The sequence below is a fragment of the Lepidochelys kempii genome, chromosome 1 (genome assembly GCF_965140285.1).
Source record: "Lepidochelys kempii isolate rLepKem1 chromosome 1, rLepKem1.hap1, whole genome shotgun sequence".
Lineage (NCBI taxonomy): Eukaryota > Metazoa > Chordata > Testudines > Cheloniidae > Lepidochelys > Lepidochelys kempii.
In genome coordinates this window covers 309,500,068-309,523,707 of record NC_136380.1, presented here as the reverse complement: position 1 = coordinate 309,523,707, position 23,640 = coordinate 309,500,068, and the positions used below count along the sequence as shown (strand labels likewise).

Below are 23,640 nucleotides of genomic sequence, written 5' to 3'. Positions count from 1 at the left end.
CTGCACTAAAGACATTGCTGTAGGGACCAGTCCTGCATTGGCAGGGTAATGAGCTGAGGAACCAATTCTGCAGTTGGGTACATCCTCATGGATCTTATTGGAGGATCTGGGTCTAAATGACCTAGTACATCACTTTGATCTCCAGTTTTTCTACTTCTGTGATTGTGAAGTAGAAAGATTTATTATTATAGATTTATTATCTATATTTACCTATCTTTGAGCATCTGTCACTGTAGTAGCTACATGCAACTAGATAGTGTAAAGCCCTGTCTGCCCTGGATTCCATTTTTGCCTGAGCCACTAACTATCTATGGGACCTTGGTCTTTATTCCAGTTTTCCCACATGTGAAATTGGTATAATGATACTTACCTACTTTTTGTAAAAGCCTTTGATAACTGATGAAAAGCATTATATAAATGTGAACAGTTATTTAATAATAATTACATAAAAATACATGAACCCATCTAAATGGCTCACACTAAAATTACTCGCTTGTCAAGGACTGAAAACACTGGATAACCAGATAATATTTTATATTAAGTTACAGAGTTCAATTTGTGGTATAGAAATAATTCACTAAGGCCCTGATCTTGTGAACACTTGTGCATATGCTTAATTTTACTCACCGGGGTATTATTGAAATTAATGGGACTACTCACATGAGTAAAATAAAGGATATGCATAAGTATTTAGTAGGGTTGAGGCCTAAAGGAGTAGGCACCTATACTGCAAATGCTTACTCACACTCTAGTGGTCCTTTTGATATCAGTAGGATTACTATTTGTGAGGAAGGTTTTTTTTTTTTAGGTTTGTAGTTATTTTTATTTTTGTAATCATTCTACTACTAAACACTAAAGCATTTAACCTAATCCCCATACAACAGAATGTTAATAGTATTTAGTAGCTGTAGCAGTACTGGTAGTCCTAATGTGCTGGAATCAGAGCGCAATCAATAGCTGATAGTTGGATCAAGGTCAAAGTTTCTAGCAGTAAAGACTATATCCTATCCATCCAGCCTCTTCCTTTCAGATTCTAAATACCACAAATACACACATACCAGTTGCTTTTAACATATCACAGAAATTAAGTAAGACAGATGGGCTGGCATTTCTCACTAGTCAAGAGTATACCTGTGTGTGATAGCTAAATGTCAAAGGCTTGAGGAGAGGCTTCAGTGACACATAATTTTCTGTTAATTTCATGGCAAGTTACCACTCATTTAGTTAAGCGTACCACCACTCATTTAGTTAAGCATGGAGACACACTTGGAGGACTAGCTGCATCTCTGTCCTCTGTTTGAGTGTACCTCTTAAAGTGTTAGACCTTGTATCTTTACCTCACGGGGGTAGAATTCCATATTTCTCCCACATTTAGACCAGGTGTGGTACTACCCGTGTTTCAGGCATGTTTTCCCAGCCAAGTCCGACTGGATTCGGCACCTGTTCTTCTCTTTAGGAGTCTGACACCAAACAGCTGACTTAAACCAAAGTATTGTTTAATCTTAATAATAGGAATAAAGCACTTCGAGAAATTTTTTTTAACAGTCCCTCTTAGTTAAAGCCGTACCATTCTGTGATTAGAAAAGGAGGACTTGTGGCACCTTAGAGACTAACCAATTTATTTGAGCATAAGCTTTCGTGAGCTACAGCTCACTTCATCGGATGCATTCCGATGAAGTGAGCTGTAGCTCACGAAAGCTTATGCTCAAATAAATTGGTTAGTCTCTAAGGTGCCACAAGTCCTCCTTTTCTTTTTGCGAATACAGACTAACACGGCTGCTAGTCTGAAACCTGTCATTATGCATTCTGTGATTGTGGGCCAGATAGGCCTAGCTTCTTTAGACACCTCAGCAGACCCTGGATGTCAGCTTGAACAGCTCCCCAGCAGCAACAGGACTGGCCTCTGGACAAAGAGTCATTTTAACTGTTGATAGTGCAATTTATCTGCTGGCTACCAACATTGGGCCCATGTGGCAAAACAAGTTTTGTAAGGAGCCTGAAGATAAACTGATTATCACTACAAAAGGGTCGTCCCTCCCCACCCCACCCCCGCTGGTAATCGCTCACCTTTGTACAGTGTGTATGGTAACACCCATTGTTTAATGTTCTCTGTGTACATAAAATCTCCCTGTTGTATTTTCCGATGCATGCATCCGATGAAGTGAGCTGTAGCACACGAAAGCTTATGCTCAAATATATTTGTTAGTCTCTAAGGTGTCACAAGTACTCCTTTTCTTTTTGCGGATACAGACTAACACGGCTGCTACTCTGAAACCATACAGTAAAGACCCTAATAAGCAGGTAACTATATGGTATTCATGGAGCAGCTCCACATCTGGCACAGGTGGGACAGGGCATATAGGAGAGAACTTGATTTAGATGCATAAGTGGCAATATTTTAAGAAGAGAAGGATACTACAGCAAGAGTTTTGGAGTTTAATGATAAATATTTGTAAAATATTTTCTGAAATTTGTGTGTAGCAATCGGTTCAAATCCTTATTTTCCATTTTGTATATGGTAATAGGGCATAATACTTAGGATATTTTACTGCTTGTTAAGTGCTCATGATGGGTTTGGTAGTGTGTAGTCACAAAAATATGTGGTTCATTGTCTAGATTATTTTAGTATATAAATCAGTCACAGTTAAGACACAAGTCACTGGCAGAGCCAGACAGGGGTGGGAGGGAAATGTTGATTTAGAATGTTGTATTTTAATTCAGTAGAATTTGTTAATTTAAATTCTGATTGTTTAATCCTTACACACACAATCCCATTAAACTCAAAGGGATGATTTATGTGAATAAGGGCTGCTGGACTGAGTCAAAATTTCAGTCAGATTTAATTTTCAAGATTTACATGTTCATACTGGGATTTAATTTTTTCATTATAAATAGGGTAGGAGGGATTAGATTTTAGGGCTCAATCCTGTAATTTTTCCCCCCCATTTGTGTGCTTACTTTGCTGCATGATTTTGTGAAAGTCCCTTCACCTCTCTGTGCCTCAGTTTCACCATCAGTAAAATAGGGGTCAGTATAATTGTGTAGTATTGTAAAGATCGTTGAGATATGTGTAGGAAAAGTGCTACAGTAGAACCTTACAGTTACAAACCCCAGAGTTACGAACTGAACGGTCAACCACACACCTCATTTGGAACCAGAAGTATGCAGTCACGCAGCATCAGAGACCGAAACCAAACAAAAAATACGATACAGTACTGTGTTAAACATAAACTACTAAAATGGAAATTAAATTTTTTTTTGACAAGGTAAGGAAACTGTTTCTATGCTTGTTTCATTTAAATTAAGATTGTTAAAAGCAGCATTTTTGTTCTGCATAGTAAAGCTTCAAAGCTATATTAAGTAAATGTTCAGTTGTAAACTTTTGAGAGAATAACCATAATACTTTATTCAGAGTTACAAACACTTCAGAGTTATGAACGACGTCCGGCCCAGAGGTATTTTTTAACTCTGAGGATCTACTGTATATAAGAACCACATATTAAGCTAAGTATTAAGAAAGAGCATATGTGCTTATTAGGTAAGGTGTGTTCTGCATAGGAACTGTATTTGATGTGAAATTAATTCCTCTCACAGCTCATATGATTAGGCCTGGCATGATGATCTATGTATGGGGGTAATTAAATTTGAGCATCGGTTTGTAGGCAGAACATAACTCAGCGCAGCCCCTTTCAACTTGCAACTCCCACCCAGTGACTAGAATAGTGGTTACTGCCTCTCTGCACCCTCTTATTTGAGGGTTTTGGGCCACTGGAGCTGCTTAGGATTTTGTCCCCCTGCTTCAGGGACTGCAGCACACCTTCCCTCAAATAATGGCCTGTTCAGTGGTTGCATGGATACTCCTGTGAGTTCCTCAGCCTTGCAAGAGATCTAGATTTCCCCGTGTGACTAGTCTCTTTGTATTCCGCATGCATTTATGTGGATCATGTGTTTCACACGTTGCATGGAGAACTGATGCAATTTCATTCTTAAAAATTGTGGATCTAATTCTTACAATGTTGTCCTGATACCATTCGCTGGGATTTGACCATTCTTCAGCAGCTTGGGGGAATAAATTGCTTGTTCTGCAGTAAATTTGGGCTTGATTCAATAGGAAGTATTTGTAATGACTTCTTTTATTTTTGTTGAGGTTTCTCTTTCATGGTATATTCATTTAGAATGGGCTGTAGTATCAAGCTAGCTACTAGGACCCAGTGCTTTATGGGGATGCTTATCATGACAAAGCTAGATATTTTCAGTGATACAAAAAACAAATACGTACATAATATGATTATAATACAGTGTATGCACGTTCTAGTCACGCTTTTTACCAGTGGGAATAGTGGGTTGGCAAGTAACTGCTTTTTGATTTTAATTAACGCATTTATTTTGTTCTTAGCTACTATGGAATGATTGAACATATGATTGCTATAATTTGCTATGTATACTTCAGAATATATGAAGTGGTGGTGTGCTTTTTTTGTGAGCTTCAAATAGGTGGTAATTGCAGCTACACTTCAACTTCTAAATATATTTCTCATAGTATTAAAAATAAATAAAATCCTCCCTGTCTCAAGCTTCCTGGTACCTGGATTAGCCAAGTCACCCACTCTTCCGAGCTGCACTTGACTCATACCCTTGTAGCCACATCCACATTGGCACTGCAGGTAACTCGGGTTCACAGCTAATATTTCTGGGATGAATTCCACAGTTTTTAGCACCTGACTAACTCGAGTCCCTCTAGGAATTGTTTTATGTGCGGTGTGGAAGAAATCGTCTGTCCTTCCTGAGCACCTGTGCAGAAGTTTTCTTCAATCTCCAGCACTTTAAACTGAGGGATTTCCAGCTGTGCATACTTCTCACTTCTGTCCATTCCCGCTGGTGCTAAGTCATGGATCCAGCACCAGTGGATGAACTGTTCCTGCTTTTGGCTGTGCTGTTATTGGAACAGGATGCAGATTGAACGTATGGGGCATGGTTGACGTCATTTCAGCAGTGGTTGGTGACCCTCAGGAGGCATCAGCACGTCTTTAGATAATCATGCTGGCTGGATGCTGTTATGGCACAGTGGAGACAGCTGATGCATGCTGTAATTGCTGTAGATTCCCCCTGTGAAGACCAGTACATCTGGTGCAGGACCATAAACGCAGAGCGGGACTACATTGTCATGCAGACCTGGGATGACCACCAGTGGCTCCAGAAGGTCTGTGTGAGGACGGCCACTTTCATGGAGATCTGTTAGGAGGTTGGCCCAATCTTCCAGCACCAGAGTATCCAAAATAAGGGTGGCTGGTACCAGTACAGAAGTGGCGTGTTAGTACCATCTGGAAGTTGGCTACCCCTAGCTGCTATAGATCTATAGCTAACCAGTTTGGTGTTGGCAAGTTGACAGTTAGTGGTGTGGTAGTGGTGATTTGTGAGGCAGTTATTGCTGTTGATTACCTATGGGTGATGGACATAGCTATTGTGCCTGAAGTAATAGCTGGCTTTGAGAGAATGGGGTTCCTGAACGGTGCTGGGATCATTGATGGTGCATGTGTGCCCATGGTTTGCTCACCACAAGGAACACATAAATATGTTAACTGTAAAGGATATTACTTGATTGTTATTCAGGTATTGACCTGTCAGGGTTCCCTCCCCACTCTGAACTCTGGGGTACAGATGAGGGGACCCGCATGAAAGACCCCCCTAAGATTATTTCTACCAGCTTAGGTTAAAACTTCCCCAAGGCACAAATCCCTTCTTGTCCTTGGATGGTATTCGCTGCCACCACCAAGTGAGCTAGACAAATATTCAAGGAAAAGAACCACTTGGAGTTCCTGTTCCCCAAAATATTCCCCCCAAACCCCTTCATCCACCTTCCCTGGGGAGGCTTGAGCATAATGTCCTCACCAATTGGTACAGGTGAGACGAGACCAAATCCCTGGGTTTTTAGGACACTAAAAACCAATCAGATTCTTTTTAAAAAAAAAAAACCCAGAACTTTTTATTATAAAGAAAAAAAAGTAAAAGAAGCACTTCTGTAAAATCAGGATGGAAGGTAATTTTACAGGATAATCAGATTCAAAACACAGGATTCCCCTCTAGGCAAAACTTTAAAGTTACAAAAAACAGGGATAAACCTCCCTCTAAGCATAGGGAAAATTCACAAGCTAAAACAAAAGATATACTAACACATTTCCTTGCTATTACTTACTATTCCTGTAATTTAGATGTATCATTCAGTAGGAGCTGGATTACTTGCTTGGTCTCTTTGTCTCCCTAGAGAACACATACAGAGCACAAAAACAAAGCCTTTCCCCCCACCCCAGATTTGAAAGTATCTTCTTTCCCCATTGGTCCTTCTGGTCAGGTGCCAACCAGGTTAATTGAACTGATTAACCCCTTACGGGTAAGGGGATTCTGTACCTCTGGCCAAGAGGGATTTTATTTTACTGCATACATAAAGGTTGTTACCCTTTCCTTTATATTTATGACATGACCAACCATAAAGGCAAGTTTATTAACACCAGTGTGGGATGCACTGGCAAGGGTGCCGAGGTGATTTGGCATTTACTTGTTAGGCGGGAATGAAGTCCTTTTGCGTTCAAATAACATGGTTATGAATGGGGTGTCTGTGCCCACTGTTGTTTTTCCACTCTGCTGCCACAGCTCATGACACTGTACCATGATACAAGAGCACCTGGAAGAGAGAGGTTTAATTGCACACAGAGCAGTTACAGGATGGTGACAGAATGTGCACTTGGCCAACTGAAGGCAAGATGGCACTCACCTGCATACCCATTTGAATGCCAGTATTCCTAATGCCACTTGTATTGCCCTATGCAATATCTGGAAGGAAAAGGGCAAGAGCTTTCACCGCTCTCAAGACAGTACTGGTTTGCAGGCCTGGTACAGACAAAAAGCCCCTGTCATCACTGGAACTAGGTCCTGGTGAGTAAGGGAAACAAGGGATGCCTTAGGAGGTGGAAGTTGCCATACAAACTGTAAGAGGCTAATTAATTAAGATGAGCTATTATCAGCAGGAGAAAAAACATATTTAATCTATTTTCCTATGTTAAGTATCCTCACACCTTCTTGTCAACTGTCTGAATGGGCCATCTTGATTATCACTACAAAAGTTGTTTTCTCCTGCTGATAGCTCATCTTAATTAATTAGCCTCTTACAGTTTGTATGGCAACTTCTACCTTCTGTGTGTGTGTGTGTGTGTATATATATATATATATATCTTCTTACTATATGTTCCATTCTATGCATCCGATGAAGTGGGCTGTAGCCCATGAAAGCTTATGCTCTAATAAATTTGTTAGTCTCTAAGATGCCACAAGTACTCCTGTTCTTTTTACTGTATTGAGGGTGAGGGATTCTGCATTTAGCTGCATACTGAAATAAATAGTGTGTGTGGTGGGGGGGGGGGGGGAGATTCTCAGGAGGTTTCTCAGTTGCCTACACCGATAGTGATCTCCTACAGTGTGCTTGCTCATGGCCAATTACTTATCATCTGGACATTTTGCATAGCTTGTGATGGATATGCTAGGAAAGTTTCACTCTTAGTGTAAGCAGTGAACATTTAGCGCCAAATTCCTCTCTACTCTTGAAAGTGCCTGTTGATATTTTAAGGTCTTGGTCTCTTTCTTTGTGTGGAGAGAAGGAGGGTTTCTCAGGTCTTTCCATTTTTTCCTTTCATTTACTATCCTCCTCACTACTAACCCTTACTCCCATAAAAATTTAAGCAGTATATCATAGTCACCCTACCTATAGCAGAGAGGAGCTGGACATGGATCTCTGAACTCAATAGTGCTACTTTGAATACAAGCCAAAAGAAGTTGTTTGAATAGTGGAAAGTTCACCCTCTCCCAGGGCTTATGAAGGGTTGAGAGAGTTTTCTGAACGATGTAGAGCAAATAGGATTTTTTCACTGTTGTAGCATTCAAAAGCACAGACTCTCAGGGATGTTGTGGTACTGTCATATACAGCTGTTTCATAAAGCCTTATATTAGGCATCAACCATTCATTTACACATTCTTTTCCATTTCACGCAGATTTCCTTTTATCCAAAGGAGATATTGGTTACAGGCTACATTATTGGTCTGAGTATCGTGTGCATTTTAAGGTAACTTGTAGAGGTCTTCTCAGGCCTGATTTTTAACCCAGATCCAAATTGACCCAAGCCTAAGAGGGTCGAGTCATTTTCCGACTACCGATGTCAGGTTTGTGTCAGGTTGGAAAACAACTGATCCTCTTGGGCTCAGGTTGGCTCTTCTCCTTACTGTGAGGTTGGCACGGCAGTAGTTGCGTGCACTGCTCCTGCTGTGGTGGATGTGTGCACTGCGGGATGAGGCTCTGTGATTCCTTGGCGCACGCACTCCTCAGCAAACACAGCACAGTGTGGTGACAGTGTCTGGCAGGAGCAGGTCAAGCAGCGCCATCTCCATAGGCCTGGGGAGGAGAGCCGACCTGGGCCTTCAGGAGTCTATTGTTTTCCAAACCAATGCGAACTTGACACTTGAAGTTGGGTCCTGTTAGGTTTGAGTCAGGTTGCAGGCTCTAGTAACTTGAATCTGAGTTTCTTATGCATTATTAAATGGTAAGAAATGAGCGAGTGAAATAGTAAATAGCTTAGTAGCCTAATCTTTTCCTGCTAAGCTTCCAGGCAGAATCTAATTTCAGCTCAGTGAAAAACGTGAAAACCCTTTCACGCCACAGGTACGGAAGTACATATTACAGTGGTTCTTAAGAGCCTCTGCGGCCTTATCAATAAATATTAGAGAATGCTGTCTCCTTTGTTCCAGTGTTCAGCCAAATGCTTCCTAAATTACTTATCCAGTGTCAGAATAGCCAAAACTTTAACACTTTGACTAAATCTAGACACCTCTGGCCTGATTTTTTTCAGTGGATCAGAGTCCTGAACCTTTCATTGGGTTCTCAGCAGGTGCTCAGAATCTCTTGGCATCTTAGTTTGAAAATTTTGGAAGTTTCTGTGGGAGTTTTGCCATTTAAAAATTGGGGATAATACTTAACCATCCTCACAGGATTGTTTGAGGCTTAGTGCAAGTAATGTTTGTAAAGTGCTTGGAGATCTTCAGCTGGAAGGTGCTATGGAAGTGCATTTGATTTTTCCAGTAACTGAAAGATAATCTGTGAAATAACAATTTATTTACAAACACTCCATTTTATGTGAAAGTTTTATAAATGTTGTAGATGTTTTCTAAAATACCTTTTTAGATTAGAATTAGCTTGTCACTGTAGAGATGCTGAAGTTCTGGCTGAGGCAGTACTATCAGTCTAATCCCCTATTTTCAGATACTTGTCACTTCTCTGGAAAGTTATCTCTGGAATTTAAATTTCTCATTCTTGTGAGCTCTTGTGTGTGTGCATGCGTGCATGTAATAAAGTTCTCTTAGTTGTTTGAGCATATCAAAATGTATACCTTTTCACTTTCAATATTTTGATAACTAACTCAGAAGATTTAATTTTAAAAATTCAAACTTACATATCATATGTAGTCTTCAGGTAAGTGCGCTTACTGCTTGGGGGTTGGGTGGGGGGGCGTATTCTGGTTACCTTAGCTCCATCTTCTTCTGAGCACTGTTCTTGGAGTGCCCTTTTAAGCACCAACTTTCTACAGTTGCCATCTGTAAATTTAACGAATAAAATGCATATAGGTGAATAGATTTATCAAGGTACATATCTTTTCTTCTTGCATTTCAGACATTACTTTGCTGAAGAAAAGTGGAGTTTTTTTGTGCACAGACTTTGCAATGTTGTCATTAACTATTTTTTAACTATAATCTAGAGAAAATCTTCAGGTTTGACATGCCACTCTTCAATAAAACATAATCTTGGTACAAAAGGTCACTAGAAATTTGAAAGAGTGCAGATAGGTTTTTTTGTGTGTGCACCCTCCATGTTGTATGTTTACATTTGTACAATACAAATTGAACACCTTCAAGAAAACCAGGTACATCATCCAATTTCCTTGGTAATTGATTGAGAGTATAATGTGTCATATCAAAACAGGCTGAAAATAAGGTGAGTTTATGAAGGATTTCGTTAAATTCAGAAATGAATGATTAAAATAACAAAACATTCAGGTAGCTTGCTTTATACTTGAGTGACAAATGAGAGCAGTGCATCAGAAATCAATCCAATATACTCTTTCACTGTACGCACTAAGAAATCAAGGCTTAATAGCGGGCTAACTATTAAGTGATCAGCAAAATCGTTATTAGCACTACTAGCTTGGAAACCCTAATTCTGTGATCGAATTAACAAACAAAAACAGTAGTAAAATTTCTTATTTGCCTTGAGTTCTAATTTTTGTGCCTTCTATCTTCTCCTTTTAGGTCGTTTGATTAGTGCAATTGTGCTACTGACTGACTGACAAGACTAAACATGAGGGTAGCAGGTAAGAAAAACAGTCACTGAGATCAGATTTATGTGACTTTTAAAATAAGCCGTATACTGCATTAATGAGTAAAGGATAATCCTGATGTTTTTTGTTATATCTAACTTCTGAAAGAAGCACCACAGCTTTAATTTAATGGAAACAGTATTGCTTTGCTATTTTTAGCTGTCTGTGAAGAATGGCATTAAGCAATCATGAATGGCGGAAAAAAATCGTGTATGTTTATTTTCTCCATACCAGTACCATCCAGCTTCCCTGAAGGTCAGAAGGAAGAAGCAAATGTGAATTTGGTCTTCCTCGGAGTTTCTCAGTGTAACCCTGGCTCCCAGCTTTCTATATGTAGTTCATTGAATTATTGTATATGCATTTCAGTTACTAAACGGGACTTTTTGCAGAGGAGAGGTTCAAGTTTATTGGAAGAAAACATTATGTCCAATGAAATGGCTAAAGGTTTATCTGCTACTTTCAGCCAAAATAACTCCTCCTGCAGTCCAGTCTTTGTTTGTTAGTATTCTTGATATGAGAGACATCTCAAAAGAATACAAAAAATACTCTATACATCACTAAATTTAAAAAGTGTATTTAGCACCTTTCGCATCAGATGTCTGATGGATCTTTTTATATATTTTTAAATCTTTTAAACAGTTCTAATCGTAGTGCAAAGAAACACCAGTCATTTTAGTAAATAACCCCAAAGAAGTGATATACACATTAGAAATTCAGGAAACCTAACAAATGTATACAGTGAAGTTTAGTACAATAGGAAGAAATGGAATTCGAAATTTTTCAGGACTTCAAGATATGTTTTTAATGTAAATGTTACCAGTGTTCTGGGTATTTGTAAGGCAAAGGTCACTAAGATGAAGGAATTAGAAATGGGGTAACTGTTCCAAAACAGAGAGAAGAAATAAATAGAAATGTCCTGTATACAAGGAATACCGCATTACTTCTGGGGGGTTTCTGTGTGATTGCGCGCATGCAGAATTGCGCCCTCCCCTCCCCTCACAAAATTCCTGTGCTTGCCTGCAGAAAACTGCAGCGAAGCAAAGGGAAGCTGCACTGGGAAGGGCAGGGGCGACGACCATGGGTGCAGTTTTGGGCAGGGGATTGCCCCCCTCCAAACAGAAGTGAGGCGTGGGGGCCACACAGGGTTATGTGCCACTGGGCCCCCCACCCCCATCTCTGCAAGCGCAGAGCTGCCCAGCTGAAGGAGGCTGTGTTGGTTCAACTGACTCTGCAGCTGAATGCCACCTCCTGGGTCCTAGTGCCAGTTGAGCTCCCCTTCTGTGTGCTGGGAGCCTTCCTCTTTTCTGTGCAACAGTGAGTGCCGGTGGAGGGGAAGAGGCAGTGGGGAAGGAAATGGGGGTGGAATAGGGCAGGGGGGTGGGGGAGTGAGGGGAGGGAGATGGAGAAGAAAAGGGGATAGGGGAATCCTGGGGGGGGAAGAGGGAGACCAGCATGCGGCATCCCTTGGCAGCAGCTGGGGCTCCCCTGTTAAGCACGACCATCAAAACCTCACCCTGACAAGCCCTACTCCCCTACCCATGGACTCCTCCGACCAGCCTGCCACACCCAGACCGTTACCTCACTGACTCCAAAGCAGCTGTACCTAGACCCCTCTCCCCCCACTGAGCCCCAATCACCTTCACTTGGATTGTCTGCAGAGTCCCATTGCCCCTGCACCCAGAACCCCCCTACAAGCCCCTGTGCATCCAAATGTCCCACTGAGCTGCCCGCACCCAGAGTGCCCCACACCTGGATCCCGTACACCCTAAGCCCCTCCACACTTGGATCCTGCTGGGCTGAGCCTGCCAACCCACACCTGGTGCACCTGGCACAGAGGGCCCCAGAGAGTTTCTGGGGCAGGTCCAGCCCTTGCACTGTGTCAGGGTCAGGTGCAGCCTCACTGCCGAGTCCCTGTAGTGGGGGAGGTGGGGGTTTCAGGGTGATCTGCCACCTCAGTGCAGCCAGTGGGCCTGTGCTTCCCCACTGCCATGCTGAAGCCACATTTATTTATTAACAAATAAAATGTGCAGAATTTTAAAATATTGTGTATGCTATTTTTAATTTTTTGGTGCAGAATTCCCTCAGCAGTAACAGCATATCAGAGACCGACTGGATAGAGTTCAGAAAGAAACTGAGGGAGTGAAAGCTGAATAAACCTAGCATTTGGAGAGCAGTAATAGAGGTCTCTGAGAAGCCTATTTACCTGCGAGAAAGGAAGCAGGAAACTTCAAAGAAAATTCAATAGTGTATTACATCTGTATCACAACTAAAGAATTTTAAGGCATTCTTTTGCTATGTACATTTGTACTGTTGTGTTGCAGGAGGAATGTGTGTGTGCTCTAGTTAATAGTCTGACAAACTGTTAGACTTTTCAGCAGTTCGATTCATAGGTTAACTTAGTAACAGTTGCTTCAAAGTAATCCAGGAAGAAAGCATGACTACATGCTTTCTCAACATTGAAGTTAACATTATTCAGGCTGTGATAAAGGAATAGTGCATGGAACATACATTTTTATTAATTGTATTAGGTATGCTTACATCTGAGCTTAGTTCAAACAGACTCCCTGTTGGGGGTCCATTTTATGCTGCAGCAGGAGTGGGCAGAGTTTGGTAAGACTGGGAAATGCTCTGTTTTCTGGAAGGTGAATTAGGTCACCAGTGGTGGTTGTCTACTATAATAATCTTCCTCATTTTATTTCCTGCTGTCAGCCCTGCCAAGAGCTCACAATTAGGGCAGAACCTGGTAAATTTTTTGTCTGTAATCTTGTTGCTAAACCCCGTAACACATTCTCTTCTTCTGTTGACGTTTCTTAGCTATAGTAAGCAAGTACTTTAGTGGGGTGCTTTTAGTTCAAAGATTAAAGGAAGTGCTCTCTTAGAAATGTGTTTTCTCTTTTATAGAGAGAGCCCATACAATTCCACGGGAGGGCTTAGAATTCTGTGGTGTTTCTTTGGTGCTGGTACTGTCTGCCCACACTCTCTTGCCTATTCTAGATCAACAAAACATGAATCATCTGTCTAATTTACTATATATCCTGTTCCAAAATCTACTTTTTTTGGTAGATGTGACCTTGAAAAATAAAATCAAACCACTGTATAACCTAAAAATAACCTCCAGGAAAGATGTAATAAGTTACATCTGAGACGTTAAGAACGTATATAGATAAAATGTCAAATAGATGCAAATATTAGCATTAAAATACTTTCAGAAAACTGTTTTAAGTATTAACTATAGTTAAGGCTGCGAGTCTATCATGGAGGTCATGGATTTCGTGACTTTCTGGTCCGAGCAGCTCGGGTGGCCCTGGCGCAGCCGCTGCTGGGGCAGTCTTGGCCCCCACCCCCCCAGCACCTGTGGTTGTCCTCAGGCCGCCGCCCCCTGCCCTGGAGCACCAGTTTAGGGTTGCCAATTTTGGTTGCATATATTCCTGGAGATTTAATCACATGACATAATCTTTAATTCCTGGAGACTCCCGGACAATTCTGGAGGGTTGGCAACTCTACACCAGCAGCGGTCCCGGGCCACCCCGTGCCCTGGAGCCCCCTTCCAGAGCACCTGTGGCGCCCCTGGAGTCCCCCCCTCCAGATCATGCAAGATTTAGTCAGGGGTATATAGTACAAGCCATGGAGAGGTCATGGGCTGTGAATTTTTGTTTAGTGCTAGTGACCTGTCTATGACTTTTGCTAAAAATACCCATGAGTAAAAAGTGGCCTTAACTGTAGTTTTGTCAAATAAAATTATTTTAGGCATATAGCCGCCCCCCAATTGCTCCCACCCAGCTCCCCTCCCCAAACTCTTGATTGCTTCCAACCCAGCTTAGGGTTACCATCTTTCAAGTTCCCAGATAGAGGGCACTGCCAGGGGTATTTGGAGAGGTGCTGGAGGGGTTTGTGAGTACTGGGAGGGGTATTTGGGGGGTGCTGGCAGGGATTTTGGGGGGTACTGTTAGGGTACCTGCAGCCTCACTCTCGAAGTGGGGGGCAGTGTTGCTTCCTGTCATTGGCAGAGCAGCTGGCACAAGGCCAGGATGCAGCGCCAGCCCATCAGTCAGTGCCATGCCAGCCCATCATGGGCCTCTCCCCCTTCCCAGGGCTGTGAGCCAGGGCCTGGCTCTGTCACCCCTCCTGGCTGGGCTCTGAGGCCCCATGGCAGGGCAGGTGGCCCAGCAAGAGGCGCTTTACAGCTCCGCTTTCCTGGTGGGCCAGCAACCCAGCTCAGGCTCCCCTCCGCTGATCGCCTGCCACCTTCTACCCACCCCTCCCGGAGAGGCTCCTGCTGCCTCACTCACTGAGCCCGGATGCCAGCACTTGCTCATTCGCTCACATGGCCTCTGCGTTGCTGCCAGCTGGCGGAGGACAGAGCTGGCGGGGGTAGGGCTGCGCTTGCACCACTTGGGGACACACTGTGCACTTCAGCCCGGCCCAGCCACCCACCCCCTGCTAGCAGGGCCCTGTGCTGCAGAGCAGGTACGGCTCCAGCCCCGGCTTGGCTTCAGCCCGTTTGACCTTTGCAGTCCACTCAGAAGTGTCTGGCAGTCCAGATTTGGCCAGCGTTCACCTATTGACTATCCCAATCTAGCATATATATTGTTCTGTAAATGCCAATGTGATTGACAAAGCCTTGGCTGGGATGATTTAGTTGGTGTTGGTCCTGCTTTGAGCAGGGATTGGGCTGGATGACCTCCTGAGGTCTCTTTCAACCCTAATCTTCTATGATTCTATGATTCCAACATGCTATTGATAAACTGTGAGATGTGAATTGGTGCCCCATCCTAGGGTGGAACATAGCAGTCAGAGGTACAGCTGAGCCTCACAGTATCGTTATCCATAGCAGTGATTTAAGTTCACATCTTGACAGTACGAAGCTTCACTTTTGATTTATTTTTCATGTACATACTTTTTGTTTACTTCATTTCACAGTTTGTAACATATTTCTGGCAGCATTGTAATAGCTTTTTTTAACACAATTCACTGTGGATTTCTCATGCAGTTTATTTTTTGTGTTTAAAACTGAATTGTAAAATATAAATAGATGCCCAAAACTTTATTTTCTGTGGTTCTGAATAGGTGCTGTAAAGTTGGTGGTAGCTGTCTCAATATTTCTACTGACATTTTATGTCATATCTCAAGTATTTGAGATAAAAATGGATACAAACTTAGGAAACCTGTTTGGTAAGTGATGACTTCTGTTTTCCCTGCACAAATCTAATTGGCCTTGAATACAGATTAAGTACTACACGCTCTTTCCATGGTTAGCCTTGCATGTTCATGTTCCAGAAGAATTCATGTTTTTAAGAATGTACTTTTATGTTCTGCATTAAAAGGTAAAATATTAATATTTACAAATTTTAATGTGAATATTTTAGCTTAAAAAGTTCACATTCGGAATATAAACAAGATTGTATTCATGCACAGATCATGTTTAGTAGTATTTGTGGTTTTAGTCAAATGGTCTTTAGACTGAGGGTATAACAAGAGTGCACAGTGTGATTGTAGTCATGTTGGTTCCAGGAAGTTTGAGAGACAAGGTGAGTTAGGTAATATCTTTTATTGCACCAACTTCTGTTGGCGAGAGAGACAAGCTTTCACGTTACACAGCTTTTTTTCAGGCCTGGGAAAGTTACTTCTGTGTCATAGCTAAATACAAGATCAAACAGTTAGTTTAGCATAAGTAGTTAACGCATATTCTAAGGGACCACTTCACCCTGAATATGTGCTAAGTACTTATGGGGTAGTCAATTATTTTTTGTCAAGTTCAAATTTAGACACCTACACTCTGATTTTTTTTCAGAGGGATTGAGCACCTACAACTTCAGGGATCTCTGGGAGCTCAACATATCTATTACCAAATCCTCTGTATCTGAAATTGGCCAACCAAAACTTGAAGCACAAAATGTTAGACTGCATTTCAGAATTTGGCCCCTTAATTTTTGTGTGTCTTACTGTAAATGTTTGTGCTTTATATTTGAATATGATGGTGGGAGCTATTAAATGGAGTATCATAAACAATCAAACATACTTTTATAGATCTGCAAAAGACCAAATTAATGGGATTATAAACATTTTACAAATGAAATATCATTGTAACTAAAGCTTTTTAAAAAACATTGTAACTAAAGTTTTTTAAAAACTTTCTTCTGTGTTTTTAGCTAGATCAGCATTGGAGGCAGCTGCACGCCGTAAGTATTTCATATGCCACAGTTACTGCAGTGTGTATTTACTTTTGTCTGTATATACAATATTGCTGTGACATTTAAATACTGACTGTCACTTTGATATGAAAATTGCCACCTGTACATAAAAATGCAATGAGAATAGATTCAAAGTAGAAGATTGTTTCATGTTTAACCAGAGAATTGCATTTGTTAGATCAGCATATGTCAGAATAAGTATTTTAATGGTTTGTGATATTTTACCTAATTAATTTTACTGTTACATATACAGTATTTAAGCTGCAGTTCCATGTGTGATTGATCAGTATTTTCTTTGTGCTCTTTTGGTCAAGTACAAGATAGGATATGTGGGAAATAAGTTTACTTTTATTCCTGGATAGAGACAGATTACACTAACTGATATTTATTTATTTATTCGGAGTATAAATAAGTTTCTTATGAAGGATATATGATGCGGCTCTTGAGTATTAATACGTTTTGAAGAGGGTTCCTGATAGCCCTTAAAAAGGTGACCAAACCATTTGCTGAAAATCTTCTGTCCCAGCTTTTAAGTAGAGCCCTGCACAGATACAAATTTAGATCCGCAAATGCGGATATCTGCAGATATAAATTGATATCTGCGGTACCACAGGACTCTTTCTGGAACCACAGCTGCAAAAGGAGCAGAACATGGGGTTCTGGCACAGCGGTACCGCCCCCAGCCCTGTCTTCTGGCACGGCTGTACAGACCTCAGACAGGAGATGCAGTCATGCAAACCTCTGCGTGGAAGGGACAGGTGCAGGACTCGAGGTGGTACAGCCGCATGGAGAAGCTGCTGGCACGGGACGCTGGTTCTTGGGGGCGGCGGCCCCACGTTCTACTGCTTTCGCAGTTGTGGTTCTCTAGATACCAATTTGTATCTGTGGATATAAATTTGTATCCATGCAGGGATCTACTTTTAAGCACTTGATTCAAGATGTCTTTGTTACATTATTTAAGCAAGGAGAAAAGTTGTGTGTGTTCATGTGCCACAGGACTGGAATCTGGGAGATGTAAGTTCTGTTTCTACCTCTGCCGCAAAATTCTGATGTGACTTCAGGCAAGTCATTTAGGGAATGATCCAAAGCCCACAGAAGTTAATGGAAAGATTCCCGTTGACTTTAGTGGGTTTTGGATCAGGTCCATAATTTTTCTGTATCTGTTTCTCCATTTATAAAAAGGAGATATGCACTTACCTCACAAGTGAGATTAAATGAATGTTTGTGAAGTGCCTTTTCCCAGAATTGAGTATACAGTCTGAGTTATGCACTGTTGTTGTCACCATATTGACCCCAGAATATATGAAAGACAAGGTTGGTGAGGTAATATCCTTTATTGAACCAACTTCTGTTGGTGAGAGAGACAAGCTTCTGAGCTCTTATAGTGCTCTTCCTCAAGGGCTAAACTCTGCGTAAGCTCATAAGCTCGTCTGTCTCGCCAACAGAAGTTGGTCCAATAAAGGATATTACCTCACCCACCTTGTGTCTCTACATAGGCTGAGATTATTTGTGACTTCCCTCCACCTTTTCGTTAGATTTTTTTTATTTACTGTCATATCTAAATCATATTTATTTCCTTTCTAAAGCTACAAAACCACCCAGATATAAATGTGGGATTTCAAAAGCTTGTCCTGAAAAGCACTTTGCCTTCAAAATGGCAAGTGGAGCAGCCAACGTAGTTGGGCCAAAAATTTGTGTAGAAGATAATGTGTAAGTATTTGCTTATCTGGCAGATTATCTGTATGTACCTTTTTAAAATCTATTTTGGATAATTGCTCAGTCAGAATCTCTTGAATTCAGACTATAACGTATTGATTGTTTTGCTGAAGTAAATAGAACATTTTGTTGTTTATTCTTTAGTTTAATATGCAAACAAATATCTGAATTGGTGCAAACACACTTTTTTCATGTACTTTTGACACTCGCTAGCTGTATGAGGGATTGTATTGTGGAATTGTTATGGTTTGCAAAATACTTTTTAAACTCCATCAGGCTAATGACAGATAAAATATATTTTTAGCATTTCTTTAAAAGAGCCCTGACAGGGTAAAAAGACAGATATTTTAATAATAAAAAGGTAATTACATTTTGCTGGTATCTTAAATTACTAGACCTAAATTTTAAAAATCCAATTCACTTTTCACTATTTACAGTAAAGTCACTTAGTTTGATTAATAATATTAGACTATTGTTTCCGTTTCTAGTAACTTTCACTTTTTATATCCACTAGTTCCTTGCTGCAAAGGTTGGGTTGCATGCACTGTTGGGGAACTTTTGAAAAATTGTATTCTTTGAGGTTATTAAATTGAATAAAAACTTAGTAGTTTTTTAATGCAGCCCTTTTAAAAATACAAAATCTGTTTTATGCCTGAGCTATTTGTGTTCCTTAATATTAAACTAATTGGATTATTTCATCAGTGTGCTAATTTTGTTCCAGACAGTCTCACTTCTTACATCATGATTACCCTTGATTTTACCCCATAGAGTACATGTGACTTTATAGGTTACAGCTTACCAGCTCAGTTTCTGAATAAGTTGCATTGCAAAAGGATTTTTGGTATTGCTACAACTACTAAGAACTTTGTTTATTCCAGTCACAATTAATCAGCATTCATGTGAAGGCTGGCTTTAAAATAGCACAGTATAATTGTACAGTATAATTCTCCCAGCGCACACTATTCTGGTGCTGCATAATTCCAATATGTCTTATGTCAAACTATGCAGAGTTGTTCCAAAATAACTGGCAATTTTTCAGTGACCATCATAACACAATGTATTCTGCTGCAGATGACAATTTAACTACAACATAATTTCAAGTAGAGGACTAGATTGTCATCAGAGTGTACTGTGTTTAAAGAGACTTTGTAAGATTAGAAGCATTTGAGCCAAAGGATTGGCTTTGTCTTCAAGACTGTACCCTGTCATGATCACTTAACTCTAGTAACACAGATTCATTGAGGCTGGAATATACTAAGCTAACATGCTGAAGAATAGACAGATAGTTAACATGCTTAACTATGGACAGATGTTCCTTCAACCCATCCTTGCACAGCCAGTACTATACCCACCACTGACTCAGCAAGTTGGTTAGACTGCTTAAGATCCAGTTTGGCTAGATTTTTCACTGCCCTGCCGAACTGGACTTTAAACAAACTATGAAACTTGGTTAAGTGGCTGGCCAGCCACATTCATTAAAGTTCAGTGCTATAATTGTCCTTAGAACTTAATCAGCAAACTAGTACTTATGAAATAAGTCAGTTCCAGAACATGAAACTAATTATGGTTGGTATAAATGGATTCTTTAGGAGTTGCCCCCCTCTTTTTTAGCTAGGCAGCAATCGTAATACTTTGCCTCTTTCAAATGAGACACAACCCTCTTGAAATCTTTCAGTGGAGCAGAAGTGTTAACTTCAGTTTCTTGACCAAACTTTAACTTAGGTAGTTATATCTGTCAGCCTAAAATTCTCCTTTAAAATTCCTTGCGTAGTTGAGGAAATTATTCTTTAATTCCCTCCTAAAACCCTGTTATCTAATATTGCTGCCTCAGAAGTGCCCTAATTTTCTTGGGGGGGAGTGAGTGGTCCCAATATTGTTTTATATAGAGTCATATAAAAAGTAGTTTCTAAAGTGCTTGGGATCCATCAAGATGAGAATCAAGATGGTTTGAGGTTTCAGAGTGGTAGCCATGTTAGTCTGTATCAGCAAAAAGAATGAGGAGTACTTGTGGCACCCTAGAGACTAACACATTTATTTGAGCGTAAGCTTTTGTGGGCTAAAACCCACTTCATCGGATGCATGCAGTGGAAAATACAGTAGGAAGATAGATAGATATACACACACAGAGAACATGGAAAAAATGGGTGTTGCCATACCCACTGTAACAAGAATGATCTGTTAAGGTGAGCTATTTTCAGCAGGAGAAAAAAAACCCTTTTGTAGTGGAAAAAAAATCTTTATTATGTATTTTCAAGCTTAACACAAGATTATGTTATGTGTGTAAAAAGGGAGTGTAGTCTCATAGCACAGAACTAGGAAGGGCTACTGGGTTATGTTTCCAGTCTTGTCAGTGAATCAATTTGTGACCTTGGGCAATTAATCTAATCCCTTGGTCCCTCAGTCTACCAGTCTGTACAATGGATGTAATAAAATTTACCAACTTCTCAAGGTGTTTGAGGCAAAATATTTGAAAAGATTTTTGGAAAGCCAGAGATGAAATGCTATATATGTGCATCATATTAGCTGTTTGTTATTTTATTTTTATTTTTTAATCTCAAATAGTTAAATAAGGAGTGGTATGTGTGTTGATTTGTTTGGCAAAGTTTCTGTTGTAATTGTGTCAGATTCTCCTCTGGAACACGTGATAAAAAACCAGAGGCACTTCTTAGTAACAAATAACTTAATAGTTCTGTTTGTATGATGTACTGTTATCCTGCATCATGTGTATGGGATCTTCTGCATCAATTTACTGTACACTTTTTTGGCAAAAAGTATTATGTCTGCTAACTTCCTGTGAGGGTACCTTTTTAATGTTTCTTGGTTTTATATACACAATTAAGAATCTACATTTATAGATTTATAGACGTCTTTGTTTTTGAATGCAATGCCTTTGACTTACATTTGAGAAGCCCATATAATATGCTGACTCGAAGTTTGGATTAGTATTCTAAAACCAACAAGCTGCTGCTCTTTTGTGAGAAATTCAGTGTTACATTTGTACATGCTTATGACTGCTGCTGCCACCTGGAGGGTGAGGAGAAAGATCTAGCCACTTTGCAAGAATTCATTTTAGATAATGCAGCTGTTTTATGGTTGCTTCAAATTGCCCTTCGTTATCTGTGCTCAGGTGATTATTCAAATTTGTTTGTACAGTAACTCCTTGCTTAATGTTGTAGTTATGGGTATACACACACAAACACACACACACAAAGTATAAGTTTTAAACAAGTTAATATTGTGCACAGCAATGATGATTGTGAAGCTTGGTTGAGGTGGTGGAGTCAGGGTGGAAGAGGGTGGGATATTTCCCAGGGAATGCCTTACTGCTAAATGATGAACTAGCACTTGGCTGAACGCCCATTGTTAATGTAGCCTCACACTCTACAAGGTGGCACGAATGGAGGAAGGACACACAGCATGGCATAGAGAGATAGACATACCCTCTGTGTGTGTGTGTGTGAGAGAAAGAGAGAGACACCATGTCTGTGAGAGATGCGCATTGCCCCTTTAAGTACACTCTAAGTACACTGCCTTTTAAAGTAGATCAGCAAGTTGAGACAGCAGCTGCTGCCAGCAAGCTCCCTCCATCCTAAGACCTGTTGTGTATCCCGTCCTTCCCCCACTGCTCTGTGGAGATAGGGTACAGGAACCGGGGGGAGGAGGACACCCTGACATTAGCAATTCTCTTTTTCCCCCCTGCACAGCAAGCAGGAGGCTCCCAGGGAGCAGCTCCAAGGGAGAGGGCAGAAGCAGCACATGGCAGTAGGGGGAGGGACACCTGAACTGCCTGGCAGTTGATAGCCTGCTGGGTGGCTGCCACACAGGGAACTTAGGGGGGCTGATAGGGGTCTGCCGGCCCACCCTGGTTGCAAGCCCCCACCAGCTAGCTCAAATGGGTTGTTTTTCCTGCAAGCAGTGGACAAAGCAGGAGGCTGCCAAACAACATTATAAGGGAGCATTACGCTACTTTAAACGTGCATGTTCTGATCAGCAACATAACAGTGAACCAACATTAACCTAGATGATAAGTAAGGAGTTACTGTACAGCAAACATCCAACAGCCAGCTAATAAAGCAAGTCAAATTGAATAGCACTGTTACGGAGGTAAATGAACATTAAACATAAATTAATGCTACTTGCTTTACGCAGAGGTCCAAAATCTGTTGACATTGCAGACTAAATTTCATTAGGAAATTTTCTTTTGGACGTTTGGCAATTTTGGGGGAAAATACAGTTTTCCTGTAGAGCTGGTGCAGTTCAAGATCCATGTAAGTATGAGATGAGATGATTCCCAAAACCTTGCATCTCATTATATCAGTACTGGATTGGTCTGAATGATTACTGCAGAATACTGTCATATCTCTTTCTACAATTTGATCCCTGAAGGCAGTTTCGGTCTAGTAGAAAACAATTGTTTGCTATGTTCCAGTAATATTATACTGAAGTAAAATGTTTGGTTGTAAAATTCTCTAAATAGTTAATCTTTCTTTATTGAAATTAGTCACTTGTTTTTAATCTGACCAGCGAACAAATTAGGTAATTACTGAAGGAAAGCAGAGACTATTTCTGAGTTACTGCAGTTTTAGCTGTGTTCTGGCAAGTGCTAGACACTTCAGCTACAACAAGAGGTACTGAATACAAATATGGGTGAACTTGAGTACCTTGTATTAAATGAGGATACTGATATAATAGGCATCATATAAACTTGGTGGAATGAGGATAATCAATGGAATATGATCCTACCAGGGTATAAAATATATTAGAAGGACAAAATAGTGCATTTTGGTGGGGGAGTGGCACTTTATGTGAAAAAAAAGCGTAGAATCAAACGAAGTAGAAATCTTATATGAACCAAACTGTACCATAGATTCTCTATGGATAGTAATTCTATGCTTGAATAACGTATATAGCAGTAGGGATATACTACTGACCATCTGACCAGGATGCTGATAGTGACTGTGAAATGCTCAGGGAGATTAGAGAGGCTATAAAAATAAACTCAGTACTGGGGATTTCAGCTATCCCTATATTGACTGGCTACATGTCACCTCAGGATGAGATGCAGAGATAGTTTCTTGACACCTTATCATAATAGAGGCTGAATTTAAATGTATACCCCCAAATTAATAAAAACATAGCAAGAGGACCAAAAAAGTGCCACTGGGGCAATGAGGGTGACCTTGGCCTGATCCATTTTCAGCTGTGGATGGTCACAGGATGACCTGTGTAATGATCAGTATCGGAGGGAAAGCATACAGGAGAGTCAACTGCCAGCTGATGTGAAAGGTGGTCAGGGAGCCCAGACTGAGGACCGCTCGAGA

At 40.7% G+C, this 23,640-nt stretch overlaps 1 protein-coding gene across 2 annotated transcripts in view; it reads left to right on the top strand.

Annotated features, from left to right (window-relative positions):
• Positions 1–23,640, top strand: part of FAM3C (FAM3 metabolism regulating signaling molecule C) — a 42,985-nt gene that overhangs the window by 2,639 nt on the left and 16,706 nt on the right. The window contains exons 1-5 of one of the 2 annotated variants that reach the window (XM_073328199.2): positions 4,641–4,664; positions 10,345–10,406; positions 15,480–15,584; positions 16,562–16,591; positions 18,190–18,313. In XM_073328199.2, coding sequence (XP_073184300.1) covers positions 10,394–10,406; positions 15,480–15,584; positions 16,562–16,591; positions 18,190–18,313 — 272 coding nt within the window. In that variant the 5' untranslated portion in view covers positions 4,641–4,664; positions 10,345–10,393. Of the gene's footprint in view, positions 1–4,640; positions 4,665–10,344; positions 10,407–15,479; positions 15,585–16,561; positions 16,592–18,189; positions 18,314–23,640 lie in introns of those variants that run through there. The other variant, XM_073328198.2, reaches the window with a different exon arrangement.